General features: G+C 41.3%; 1 protein-coding gene across 1 annotated transcript; it reads right to left on the minus strand.

Moving 5' to 3' along the window:
• Positions 1 to 1,989: 1,989 nt before the first annotated feature.
• LOC137295024 (uncharacterized) lies at positions 1,990 to 8,648 on the minus strand. The gene is made up of 2 exons (XM_067826282.1): positions 8,563 to 8,648; positions 1,990 to 5,729 (listed from the first exon to the last, which is right to left on the minus strand). The coding sequence occupies exon 2, from the start codon at positions 5,703 to 5,705 to the stop codon at positions 4,494 to 4,496; it is 1,212 nt and encodes a 403-aa protein (XP_067682383.1). The 5' UTR covers positions 5,706 to 5,729; positions 8,563 to 8,648; the 3' UTR covers positions 1,990 to 4,493.
• Between the last annotated feature and the right edge of the window lie 6,354 nt (positions 8,649 to 15,002).

The following is a 15,002-nucleotide window of genomic DNA, read 5'->3' on the forward strand; positions in this document are numbered from 1 at the left end:
AATTGTAGGTGGCTGGAAGTCCTTTGCTGTTATCAGTCAATTTCCCAGAGACACCACTATCACCACACACAGAGAAAATAGAACCTACAGATTGTATTATCCATGCACAGGCACATGCACGTACAAGCACAGAAAGAGGGAGACAGGCAGACAGACAGACAGACAGACAGACAGGCAGACAGGCAGGCAGGCAGGCAGGCAGGCACATATGTCTTTAATTATATGACTCACCCACTCGCCATATACATAAAATCCTAAAAGTGCACTTGGTATGTTAAAATGTATGTCATCCTGGAACTTCGTGGCTATCACACATTCGTGATACTATGTATAGCACGAGATTATATATTTTAAGAAATCTTAAGACAACGCTGATGATAAAACAGGAACGACAAGCATTCCTGCACAATCCAGGTTACAACACCGTGACAGCGTATCGCCTACATTAGTTTCTGTGTATGAGTGTGAATCATGTAGTGTTCTAGAGCTTTGGGAGATAGGGTATTCATATACCTTCTGTGAAGGAATTCCGGATTCTCAAACAAGTAGGTTTGTATGAGACCCCACGGCAACTATCTCCGATCTATCTGTCCGTGCATAACATCACCACACAGGTTTATATGTACAATAAATATTGATACAGATGTATATATGTTGGCCTGTGTGTGAAAGCTCTGCTGTTGTATAACTGCTCCACGTGAATTTAATGTTGAGAACAGATGAGTTTGGAGATATGGACCGTAGATACTTTGACATCGTGACAATTGGGAACAGTGACACTGAATTGTGTGCGAATTATATGTCGAGTTTATCATTTCCATTTTCCTCGTGAACCGCTAGCAAGAATAATGAATCTTCATTTCTAGGCACTGACGCCTCTGTTAAAGGACGCCATCGACTGATATTCAAAGGCTAGATGACCTAACATGACAAGTGACCAGAATATGTCACAGTGGAGTTCCCTGTCTGCACACGACACCACGATACGAGGTACCAGTTGCACACCTGTTCCGAGATCCAGCCATGCTAATAACAGTTGTATACGCCTTGGTGTGGGAATGGTTCCAGGATGTGGTGGTGTGTGTGGTCCTGTGCAGTACAGGTTGCAAATCAGTTGAAGATAAGCACCGTTTGGTACGGAGAGGTCTTCGATGGGTGTCCATGTTTGGCAACTTGACTCCTGTGAATGTCTAGTCCTGACCCACAACGAACGACATGTGATACATGTTGTCTAAATTTAGGCAGGTGTGTTTGTTCATAATTGCCTCCGTTCACCCAGTAGAAAATGGGTACCCGGAGGGATAAAGTCATGTGACATTAACCTTCTTGCGAGTACAGGCAGCTTGGGTTATCATAGGTAATAATGTGTTGGAGCTTTGAGCGCATGTGTGTGTGGAAACATGCTCTTTATAGATTGCCTAAATATTTTAGCATCAAAAGTCAATAGAGAGTGGAATGAATTTTCTAATATCAACAGTGCGTTGCGCGTTCATTGTTTAACATATACAAGTAGTTCCTGTCCTTTTGTACATAAACTGAACCTTTTGGGGTGTTCGTTCAATGTTTGGCGCCCTAACGCGCGATCTTTTTTGTTGAGAGGGGCGATTACTCTCCTTTCAAAATGATATAAGCGGCGGTCCAACTCCTCCCTTCCGGCCTGGTTCCCGACTCAATGTGCGCTGCGACAACTTGCTACATGTAAAGACAGAACCCAGCATACGACATGCGCTGTCAGTTTAAGTTTGGGCCGTCCGGATCAGCGCACCTAGCAGATTAGTGAAGGGAGGATAAATTCAAAAAGATCGACCATTCTTGAGTTAATTTCATTGGTTGAGACGTGAACCAAACTAAGTGATGCTATACTGGCGCACTACTCAAATAAGTGTTGACGTTAACACGTCTACGCATTGGAACAGTTCCAGTTGACATCGTCCAGCAATAAGTCGACAGAGCTGATGTATGCAGGCATATGATGGAAACCACTGGATGAGAACATGATTTTATTGATTCTTGTAGGTTCGTGTGTAAATGCGATGACAGTACAGCAATTCATGGAAGATACATAGTTGTATGAAATACTTGTTAAATGAATATATTTGGAGGTGCATAGCTTGTGCATTGAAACTCAGGATTTTAGAACAGTTTGTGATTTTGATATGCACTTATATGCTGAAAGGCCTAACAGCGGTATTATTGTAACACTGTAACTGTGCAAATGTCCTTTCCAAGTATGTTTTGCGATTAATTACTTTCTGAGTATATCAGAATATCAGATAAAGTATAAATAGCACACAATACCCATACCACCTCTCTGTGTAGTTCAAATGCGACAAACCCGGCCGACAGTTCCGAATGTATGTCGTCTGTACAGAATACAACGTTTTTAGTTATATTCTATGAGAGCTTCGTACAACATGTTTCATGAACGTTTGTCGTAATAGGTGGCAGAGATCATGCTACAGGATCCCGTGATTCAGAGTTTCATACTGCGATGGCTCGAGGGTCTACTCCCATTTGTGAGAACTCTCAGTTGTTAGACAGTGGAACAGTTCATTAACAAAAAACCCACACCATACTCCCTTATATGACAGAATGGATTAACCTTAGCTAATTAGAGTTTAACTGTGTAACTGAACTTATAAACATTCCCAAAAATCACGTATGGAGACAAAAAGAACGTACAGCACATTGATACATATTAAGATATTAGGATGTTTACAGAAGTATTGGGAAATGTCTGGCGGCATTTAGTGCTGGACAGTAGAATATAACAAGGAGTTCATCACAGACATCCTTCAATGTCGTAACAACGTCCTATCTCAGTTGGCAACCAGTGGTTTGCTGTTCAAAATTTAGTTAACCAGAGCGTATAGTATTAAGGAAATTCTAACAAGTAAGATTCTCAAAAAGCAAATGGTACGATACGCTTGACATTTGATAACAATGGAAAACTAAAATAAACATCTGATGAATATAAATTGAACATAATATTATAAAGAATGGTATTCAATTTGCCATTATAACATGACATTTTAGTCCAGTTTGATATAATTCTCACGTTTGCGGATATACTGATGGGGTATCTACCTAATTCACCGTAAATCATTAAATCTGATTGCAGTAACTGTTTTAACTATAATTCATGCAAATATTATAAACTTTTGACGGCTCTGTTTGATCACCATGATATGGCAGGCTTTCAGAAAGTACCGATGGCAGCCTGGCCGCTCAATATCTTTAATAAGCTATTTCATTATTCCTGTATCCATCCATGTTCATTACTGGAAACAATAACTGCTCCTTAAAAAACAATGTCTTCTGTTAATTAACTCATCATTGAGCCATGCCTCCTGTTGATATTCTTCATTAACTGATGTGTTCCCACTTTCATTGTAGGGATGTGGAAGCACCACCTATATGCTCTCAACCATATACTGAAGTGTCTCACAAGAGGGAGTTCTCACAAATGGGAGGACGCCTGTCTCAAAAGTGTACTGGTGGGCCAATGGATTGGTTATGATACTCATCAATTTATATTGACGTACTCTGTCGTGCATGAAATCATCAGAATTGTACACTTGTTTCGCGACTTGGATTAGTTCTAAACCTTCTCTACCTAAGTATCCTTCATATCCTTAATATTAGAATGGCTTTATCTGCGTGGGAACGTGCGTCTGGCTGTGACTTTACTGATATAACAGCTCTATTCCGAATAGGTTCTTGTAAGTTACTTGCAATAATACGTATGTTACTAGCATGAAACGCTGAGAAATGGTCTTAAATCTAAGTGTTTGACCTTTGAAATCAGAAGTTCAGAATTAACACACTCCCAATAAAAATACATTTGATCTTAGAAAGGTAACAACGATATGGAGAAGCATGTAATCAGTATGAAACCTCATATTAAGAGAATCAACCTACATCAGACTACACCGACGGAGTTTGGTCTAAGATCATATGTATTATATAAGTTGTTCACTGGTCACCAGGGGGGTATGACAGACAGAATGAAGCTATAGTACAACCACAGGTATACCGTGTCGTATATAGCTACATTACAGCTCTAGGTAATATATAATATTCCAAATGCTAAAAAAGACAGGTTAAGGCATAAGACAGGTTGTGTAACAGATTAGGTGTGCTGATTAGTGTTACGCATCAATTGGTTTTTTTATACGGGATTATGCAGAATCTAGGCTAAACTTCTTATCGTGAAGCGTGGTTAATGTGTGGTAGTAATGATGTTAGCAGTTAAAAGAGCTGCGTATTATGATAATCTCATTTATGAGTATTGGGGGGATATTGAGGGTTTCGGAGTGTTTTGTTTAATCCTTAAACCGATCTTACGACATATCTTCTCACTTTAACATTCTGTAACAAATCTGTGTCGGTATTACGTCAAAGTGATATGTGACTGATTAATCGTAACACTAAGTTGTCGTAACAGTTACACTCTCTTACGACATGTCGTTATCACGTGCAAACTTGATATATTATCCAGAATGACAGCACACAGATTCCGAACCCGAGAATGTCATCTTTCTGGGAGAAACTTTTCCACGGAAAGATATCTGCCGTAAAGCCCTCAGGGAACCGCGAATGTTATAAGATGTCTCCATACCATATTCCGACTCGGGGGAGCCACTGGACTTGACATGCCACCGAGTCTTGGCGACAGAAGTCCCTTCTCGGTCAAGACCGGATGTCACTGGAGTCAAATCTTTGGACACCTTTGCTCGCTTCGGAGACGGTGTTGTACTCGGAATCCATTTCTGAGGCGGTAGTTTCCACATCACACCGACTCTTTCAACTTTGCTCCTGCCTGACGAAAAGGTCGGTTTCTTCCATGCAGTTGGCTCACTCTTAAAGCTTTTCGCAGAGCCTGCCTTCGAGTCTTTTTCCGACTTCTTTTCGTCACTTGGGTCATTATGAAAGCACTGAGCACTCCAGGACACAGACAACCCCTTCTTTCCCCGAGAATGTTCTGATTCATTCTGTTCTCTCTTTCTATCCTTCAATGGCAATGTCACAGTTTCATAATCGATGAGAGTATTAGAAAAAGGGAGGTCGTCTGCTCCTCTTAGAAGGCGGGAAGTGCCATATTTGTTCACGGGACGGAACACCCCATCTTTCTTCATCATTCTCACACTGTCTTCATCAAAGGAGGAGGAATAGCTAATCACAGAACTGCCACGACCTCTAGGGAAGTCATCAAATTTTATCTTCTCCTTAACAACAGGAGGACCCTGATTTTCTGTTTCTTGTCTTTCACCTTGGCAGCTCTGCGGGAGAAATCTCTCTGCCTCTGCTGCCCAACACATGAGTCGGGACTGGAGCTTCTCCTGTTTCCTACGGCTCCATTCTGCATGTTTCTTTACCTGCTGCTGACGACGAATCTTTTCATACACATCGTCATCCTGTCCGCCATTTGTCTGCGTGAGATGGAATACGTTGCCGCTGCTATTCCTCTTCTTAATAACATTGCTCGTTGAACATTCTGTTGGGAAGTTTTTCCTGAGTTTAGCTGTCAAACTGTTTCCCAGAAGGTTTTGTTCGCCAATGGGGTCTTCTTGTACGAGTGATGGGAGTTTGTTGTCGGTGTTTTTAACTGGGGACTGGCTGGACTTGTTTTCTACATCGGAATCCTTGCGGCTACCCCTGTTGGGAATACTTGGGCGTTTCATGATCCCTTTAATCCCCGCCATTGTAGAATCATTTATTCTAGAAACCTGATAACACAAAAATAATTATCAAATATTTAATGCTATTCTGATTATGCATCAATTAAACACCTGGGAATCCTGCTTCAAGAGACAACATATACATTTTGAAAAACGGAGGTGGCATAAAATATTTTCTGAAAAAAGCATATTGTCAGTTATGAAAACAGCATAAAATGTAGGCAGGAGGCCAGAAGTAGTTAGTGAGTTAGTAATGCTCCCTGTGTACAATATTCCACTAAAATTACCTTCACCATATGAACACCATAAATGGAAGCCGTACATTGTATCCATGAATCGAACTCATGCCACGCACACACGAATACACAGATGAATATAGTCAACATATATGTTTCTGCTGACAAATTTTCCTAAGTAATCTTATTTACCAAACAAGTTGGAACACGAAGAACGGGATAAGCCCATATTTCTATTCTTTTGTTGTGAACACAAAATATGGTGAAACATATCGACAACAGATGCATCACAACAGCAAGTGGCGTTAGTGACTGAACCTATTGTACAACGTAGACAAGAATAACAACAAGCATCGTAAATCGGGAAACACGATACAATGTTATTTCACGGTCTATAAAGAATGACAAAGGCCAGTTCAGGCCGACTACGATCACAGGAACTAGCAAGGCGCGCCTTCACTAATACAGCATACAGAATGCAGCGCAGAAATCAGTCACGGTTTTCGAAACATACGTTTGTCAATAGCGTGTCTATTTCGTGTAAGGAGACATGACAGGTGAGATAGCTTATCAGGCAAATGGTTTCGCGGATCTCTTTTCAAACAGATGGCTTGATCGCATTCGCCTGTTTACAGTCATGTATCAATTGATTGCAATCGGTGTTGGATGGTGTGTTTATGACAAGCAGGATTAATTACATTGTCGTGTAAAGGGGGGATGAGATTTAAAGTCGGTAAGTCGGTGAGAGACTCAAGTAACAGAGACAGTGTAACCTCACCAGTGCCTACAACTTGCGGGTACACGCACGTACGCACCGCTATTCGTTGTACAGGGTTTGGGTCTTTGGCCCTATGAGACCTGGTTCTAATCTCGATCTGCCCCGACTACATGTATGTCTATTTCCAGCGTCACACCCTCGCACATGATGTTACTGGAATGCTGATCACAGCGGCGTTACACTTCACTCAGTCACTGCGCTATTATCTGCAAGGGGGCAGTAAATGAAAGCACGAGGCTAAACTTCACACCTTAAGTAGACAGAAACAGGGTTACTTCCACAGAACATCCACCTGTCTTCGAACTTCGTACATAAGGGTTTGTGTAAAGCATAAATAACACTGACATTTGACCCTTAAGTTGAGTACATCAATTGCAAAGAGTGGTTGCACATAGTTCACGTGTGTGTTAACTGCCCATGTGCTGTTCCTTGTGTTTTCCTGTTCAGAGTGTTACTATTCCGTCTCAACGATTGTAGTACAAACGCAGCTTAAACTGAAATGAGGGTTTAAGCTGTGCAAATATTAACACTTGACGCCATAAATCAGTCATTGTCGATAACGGGGTGTCGCTATCTGAAATGTGTGATTGTCAATCATCGCGCCCGTCACTCAGGCCATATAAAAGGTCGCCTACCTCTCTGCGGGGGGTATGTCTCGCCAGTGAGTATCAGTATATTACAGGCAACGGATACCTGAGTGAGCGGTACTCAGTTCATTCCACATAATTGTGTCAGGACCAAACTATCAAGTGATTGGTATCATGAACTTGAAGTACATAATTGGGGTACGACGTCCACATGAAGATTGTGTGTATCTGTGTCTATCTACATAAGCTGTTGTTTTCACAGATTACTCTGCTAATCAGATCCCTTGTGTTTAGAACACTCTGAATTCCGATCATTTACTGGTAATTATAACTTCTCTGTCAGAAAATAATTATCCGGGCGTGTGCAAAGACTTACAAAATCACGCTTATAATTACTTCACCCTGACATGTATTGCATAGACAGGAGTTCAAATAATACGCTGCCACGAGTCGTACAATTCAACAAGTGCGGTAGTGGGGTTTCTGGACTGTTATTTACTGTTCATGCTACGCTAATTTGATCTTCAATAGAGGGTAGTGTGATTGATAGGGACGTGTGACCCCAGGCTGTAAGTCCGACATAGGCAGGGAACATATATCCCCTACTGAACCATGTTAGTATATAGCAACTAGGCCATATGGTGAGCTGACATTTTGTGTTGGCCATTCAAACAGGTTAAATCATTTGTGTTTGCCTCATAATCTTCAGTACATACGTTATTGAGACATTGATTCGTCAAAAGTATTAGCAACCCGAACTGCTTTAATTCAACACATAACTAACACTTATGTTCATATTTTATTTGACAATTGACTGAGTGAATTAATCATTTTAAAACTGCCTGTAAATCCATATAGGAATACTCTGGGTGACAATTTCAGTATCGTATATACCCAACGTGTCAATTCTACGTTTACGCCTCTATTATGAGAACTCTGATGATGGAGAGAAACGGCCTGAAACGATGTTTATGTACAATACACACACAAGTTGTAATCTACAACCCTCCTGTCCAAATCGATATCCACGCTGTCAGTTGAAAACGACTGGCTGACTTTAAACACTGACTGCAATAGACACTGTTTTTGCACATGACATAAATTGAAAACAAAGAATGCCTGCACAGGTAAAGTGGAACATGTGACATGGAAACAAAACGAGACACATCTCACCACATGGCTGTGAATATGACACATACAAATGTGATATAAACTACATTTGCAAAATGTGAAAGGACAGCAGGTAATCACCAGGAAATAAAATATGTGGACATACAAACCTTACCCCAGAACTGACCCCCTCCTTCGCCAAGAAGATATCCCTACAGGTAAATCAAACCCGCATAACGGTGGGGCGAGATTCTCTGAAGACACGTCTCACGTGGATAACTCCGGCCCCATGCTTAGCAACCGACACAGGGACCGCTGCAGTAACGGGACTGAGCTCTAACTACCGTAAAACCTCGTGTCCGGGGTAAAGTCAAGGGTCCTTGAGTTAAACAGACAAGGAGTATAAACCGGGTTGTAAATTGTCAGTAGCATAGGCAGAGATACTCTTGTGACTGATGAACTGCCGTAACTAAACTGCCAGTCAAGGGGAAGTAAAAACTTAACAGCTGGATTTGATAAAAAGAAATTTAAACATTACCAGACTGAAACAGTCTGCAAAACTGAACGTTCAAAACACAGCTGGGATGTCTGTATGTATGTCTCTCATCCTAACGAGGTGCCTAATTCACAGCTGAGTAAACTGACACATAGTCACATGCACAATGCTTTGTCCACGTTTACTGCACGTTGCTGTACGCGCAACTAGGTGTACGCGTTCACGTGGCCACCATGTGGTCATATACCAACTGCTTCGTGCACTGCACACTAGAGAATGTGGCAACACGGAGAGAGTCTGCACACTAGGGGATGTGGCAACACGGAGAGAGTCTGCACACTAGGGGATGTGACAACACAGAGAGTCTGCACACTAGGGGATGTGGCAACACGGAGAGAGTCTGCACACTAGGGGATGTTGCAACACGGAGAGAGTCTGCACACTAGGGGATGTGACAACATGGAGAGAGTCTGCACACTAGGGGATGTGACAACACGGAGAGAGTCTGCACACTAGGGGATGTGACAACACGGAGAGAGTCTGCACACTAGGGGATGTGACAACACGGAGAGAGTCTGCACACTAGGGGATGTGACAACACAGAGAGTCTGCACACTAGGGGATGTGACAACACAGAGAGAATCTGCACACTAGGGGATGTGACAACACAGAGAGTCTGCACACTAGGGGATGTGACAACACAGAGAGTCTGCACACTAGGGGATGTGACAACACAGAGAGAGTCTGCACACTAGGGGATGTGACAACACAGAGAGTCTGCACACTAGGGGATGTGGCAACACGGAGAGAGTCTGCACACTAGAGGATGTGACAACACAGAGAGAGTCTGCACACTAGGGGATGTGACAACACAGAGAGAGTCTGCACACTAGGGGATGTGACAACACAGAGAGTCTGCACACAAAGCTAACTCCAAGGTTTTTACACCCGGCCAGACTGCAAGGTTTTTACGGCCGGTCACCAGGTGGACTCGATCCCGACATCTCAACCTCGCTGGATTACTAGCCTGGCGCTTTAGCCAGCTCGAGCACCACACCAAACAATGTGTACATAACCATATACATATACGGTTTGTGAAGTTAACATTTCCGTACTACTCACTAAAATACTGTGGTTTCTGAATGTGAGTCATTAACATACCTGTAACTGGATTAGCCAGTATTCCACATTCTACTACTACAGACCTGTACATACTGGAACAGAACATACAGGATATGTGTTAGAATACGCCCCTGCCATGACGATTAACACTGCCACCCATCGCCTGCTCGTTAATCTTTTTCAGTATTATATGTGTAGCCTTTGAAGTTTATTCATTACGGTATTTATGCACGTTGCCTCCACCTCACATGCACATACAATATAGGCAAATACGGTAGGATTATTCGGCCAAAGCAAAGTGTGCCTCGAGCGTCTTAAAGCAGCATTGATCTCTAAAATAGCCTCCGGTTTAACCTAATAGGCTCATGTGTTAATTGTTACCCACATGCTGCACGGTAACGAAGTAACATCGGAATCACAATACTGCCTTCCAAGACTCCGACAAAAATCGATCAAATCACCAGCTGATTTTACTTACAGGTCGATATCTCATTTGGCGTTTCTGGGGTCCATACCAAGTAATAACGTTTGTGTGGTGTATTGACGTGAACAGTTGAACAGTAAACGGAATAAAAGATAGCTATCTTACACGAAGAGCATATACACTGGAATATTGGATTATCGTTCTAGATTTATCACTCCTCGAGTTTACAATCGATGTTAACCTACCGGCGTGATAAGCTAGTCAGGATATAAATGTTTATATACCTGTATATGTTTACTGAATGTATTTCCCAAACAATCCTTCATACGGTCCACTATCAGTTATTAAGTCGAAAATAATGAAAAATGAACTAATCCTGGATTAATTCTAATAATACTGAAATAATTCTCAATGTATAAGTATAGTATTCAAGCCCTATCCAATATTCGTATACTTTGCCCAGGGTTATAATAGATCACTGAAGCACCAGTCGGACAAAACAATGAGTGACCTTAGATCAAAGCTTATCGATAACGTACGTCAACATGTAATTCCCCATACGCTATCCATTACCTACATATCATTGAAACTGGCAAGAACTGTCTTTAAAGTATATTCATTACATATTTTCTTATCACGATCGCGTTCTAAAGACAGTTATATCCCTTCGATTTTTAGCTGTCGTGGGGACATGTGGAAAATAGTTCAGATCGAATAAGTTGAGATTGCTTGAATAGATTGACACACGTCATCTCATCCCAACTACGAAGATCAATGCTCATGTTGTTGATTGCTTGATTGTTTGGTCCAGATTCAGTTATTTACTGTCAGCGGCCATATAGCTCGAATATTGCTGAGTGCGACGTTGAACAACAGTAAGTCGGCAATATTCCTGGACATTTGTGGGTCTGGACCTGACAATCCAGTGATGACCCACCAGAGACGATGACACATAAAGACCACCCGATTCATTCTGTTGTCTCTAACTAGCATCATCTACAGGTTGCTAGAGATGAATTCAGTTTTGGGATAAGTCGATACACGGTGGCTAGACGTCTTCGGGCAGCAGGTATCAGAGCCTGCAGACCCCTCAAAGGACAGGTGTTGACCCCTGGGCACAGACGTCACAGACTTTATGAGGATGCGTTTTTCGTTAATTATAACGTTACATAACTTTTAGATGTGCATGGATCACACAATTTTAAAGCGCTGAGTGTGGATTTGAACTCACACCTTAAACTTCGGCAATGTATACTAAGCGAAAATGGAAACTTGACACTGGCAAATTTATGATTTTTTGTTGTTTTTTTTTTTTGTTTCTGTTTATTTCAAACAGTATCTCTAGTAAAAGTATACACGTAAACAAGCTGACCGATTTGGTAGCGAAAGCGTAATGGTTTGGGGATATTTTTGCGCACACGGACGTTCTTCTCTTCATGTTGTTCAAGGGGACTTATATGCTGTATAGTACAGGGATCAGATTTTGCAATATCTGTTCTGCTTCCCTTCATGCAGAGACACCCCGCTGGACTAATGTTCCAGCAAGACAACGCTAGGCCCCATAGAGCAATTCTTACTCATAAGTTTCTAAGAAATGCCGGTAATCAAGTCCTGGAAGGGCCATCGCGTAGCCCCGACCTCGTCCGATCGGACACATCTTGGACGAACTGGGTCGACGTGCTCGTAAACAAGTAAATCCACCACAGACGTTGCAAGATCCTTGTTGTCAACGTGTCCTTGTTGTGCAATGGCGACGTCTTCCTCGAGCAGTGTTCACTAGCGTTCTGAGTGTACGAGACGCTAGAGGTGGACACAATCGTTACTGTACACCTCAGTTCCAATGTTCCGCATTCTGTGAACTTCATTTTGGAGGTAGTAGGTGAGACGTGTTTCTGTTTTCTGTTGATGCCCAGGTGTTCTGTTCATAGATTGAATTCTCCAACTAAAATAATTGCCTTAAAGTAAATATTAAAATTATGGTCCCAAAAATACTCAGCGTCAAGTTTTGCACAGTATATCTTCACCTGTTGAGAGTGGGCTATGTAGCTGCCTCCCATTTGTCTTTTTCGGTGGAATGCGGCGGGATTCCAGTAATTTCAAAATGCTAGTGGTTTGGCACTGCTTTTGCTAGAATTCTCTAGAATTGTATAATAGGTATATAGGGGTATTGTTGCTGAGCTGTATTGGAGACTACTTTGGATTTACCCTCATCTGTCTGTTAACATTGTAAAGAAATAAAGAATAAAACACTGTAACACCAATTTATATAAGATAGTTATAAGTTAGTTCAAAACAAACAAACCAAACTGATATGTAAAAACACATGAAAATGTCACTGCTACACAAATTAATGTTACAGCTGATTAAGGCGTCAAGAATTACACGACTCGCTGTAGGGGGGTGAGGGGTGGATTTTCAGAAGTTACATATCTGTAAGAACCATTTGTGGAATAGAGCCTAATATTTGATCCCGATGACCTGGACCATGTGTTCACATGTGACCCGTTTGATGTAAGCTGATGCCTGAGGACCTTGTTCCTTCTTGCCAAGCTGTGCAGCTGTGCTATACTGAACTATTGTTGGAGGAGTACCAAGATTGGTGCATAGGAATTATGGGAATTTTTTTTTAAATTAGCCAATTGGGAGCTTTAAGTTAGGGTCAGTGATAAACAATATTCCAAAGTGAGACAGTACTAGTACTCTTGATCCAGTAGTTTTCTGAGCCACAAATGCAATAGAAACGTTTCAGATGAATGAAATGCATCTGAAATACTTGCCATATCTTACTAAATGTCAATATGATTGACATATGCATAAAACTTTAGAACACTACCACCAACCTTCAATATTTTTAGTGACCTTTTTATGACTTATATAATATTTATTCCCATTTATCCTTGTAAAGAATAAAACACTGTAACAACAATTTATATAAGATAGTTATAAGATAGTTCAAAACACACAAACCAAACTGATTAATAAAAAGGCATGAAAATGCCATTCCTACACACTGAGCTTTCAACAGCTGTCCACAATCTTCAACAATCTGTTTTAACTGGGAATGTCAATACTTTGGTGTGTTAATATTTTAGATATGTGATCCAATCGTTTTGTATTAGAAATCTGTACTGCCATTCATTGTAACCTTGGGTATTTTTTTCAGTATACCAGTGAATATTATAAACTCGTCTGCTGGCATGGAACTAACAAGCTTTGTATCTCAGTCATGTCATACCAAACAATACCAAACCTATCCGACCTGTTATGGGAAAGTGTTTTACGTTGTGGAACACTGTTTCAATAGTTCTACATTGTATTTGTAGATACCTTGAGGGACAGTGTAGTGTACAATACATTACGGCAAAATGACGTGGGAAGCATGTTCAGAACTCTTCTGTCTTGGTCTAAAGTTTCCTAGTATCGTAAACTTATAAAACTTCTACCTTTCATTGAACATTACATCTCCGGTTAACAGACGATTAGCATCGGGTGTGATGGCCAGCACATGCCAGGTCTGTGTGCAAATTTTGTAGGAGTGGATATTACCACCATTATCTTTACTGCTCTTCTATTATACTGCTTCCGATTCTACATTAACTTCTGAACATAATTTTAGAATACACTTGATGTTTATTGGTTGTACCCTTACTTCTTTAACGAACCTTTTAGATTAAAAATGAGAATCAACAAGAAAAAATGGGAATTTATTTATTTATTTATTTATTTATTTATTTATTTTAGTGACTGGTCCTCAGCAGTGAATAGAGAGCCCTCTGTTTCCCTTTTCAGGCCAGCTAACGTCATCGAAGGGAAGGAAGGACCAAGTGAGGATGCTATTGTCGGAACTGGGATTTGGGTGTTAGTAAACCCTCTTACCAGTTACGATGACCGTTCTGCCTTATTGGGGGTGCTGCCAGCTCTGGTGGCATACCCGCTTGGTCTGTCCGGGGGGCTACATCTAGGAATAAGTGGTCTGACGACTGGGATTCCTAACTAACACATAGCATTCATATACTGGCACTCTGGCATACAATGAATAACTCAACACAAGTTTCTATACTCACATTGGTTTACTCGATCCCTCTCTTCATAACAATTGGTCTTGGCCTGGACAGGGTAGGGCAAGCTCTCGGGATGTGAACGTTCCGCTGTCTCTTCAACCCGCACCGCACCTCGCACCTTTTTAAGGTGTTCGAGCCTGCTCCACCCTTATCACATGACCCTCTACGATCTCTCTGATTCGTTAGAAGTTACATCATTCACTGGTCTCATGTCGTACCTCGTGATTGGAAATCTCCCTTAATTCTAATCAGTGGCTCAGCTTTAACTGCTACTTGACGTATCTATTCTGTTCTGTTGTTTGACATTTATTCCCTTTTTCCATCCCTTAATATATTACCCAATAGTAATAGCATGGTGCTATGCCGAACTAACCGCAAATCTCAATGATAGATGTATAAATCGTTTCTTGTATATGAATGCAATTTTCACCTTATAACACTATTCTTCTCAACACATAGATTCGGCGTAGAGAGCCTTCCTTTCAATGAGCATGTTTTGGTTTCATA

This window comes from Haliotis asinina, chromosome 8 (assembly GCF_037392515.1).
Source record: "Haliotis asinina isolate JCU_RB_2024 chromosome 8, JCU_Hal_asi_v2, whole genome shotgun sequence".
Lineage (NCBI taxonomy): Eukaryota > Metazoa > Mollusca > Gastropoda > Lepetellida > Haliotidae > Haliotis > Haliotis asinina.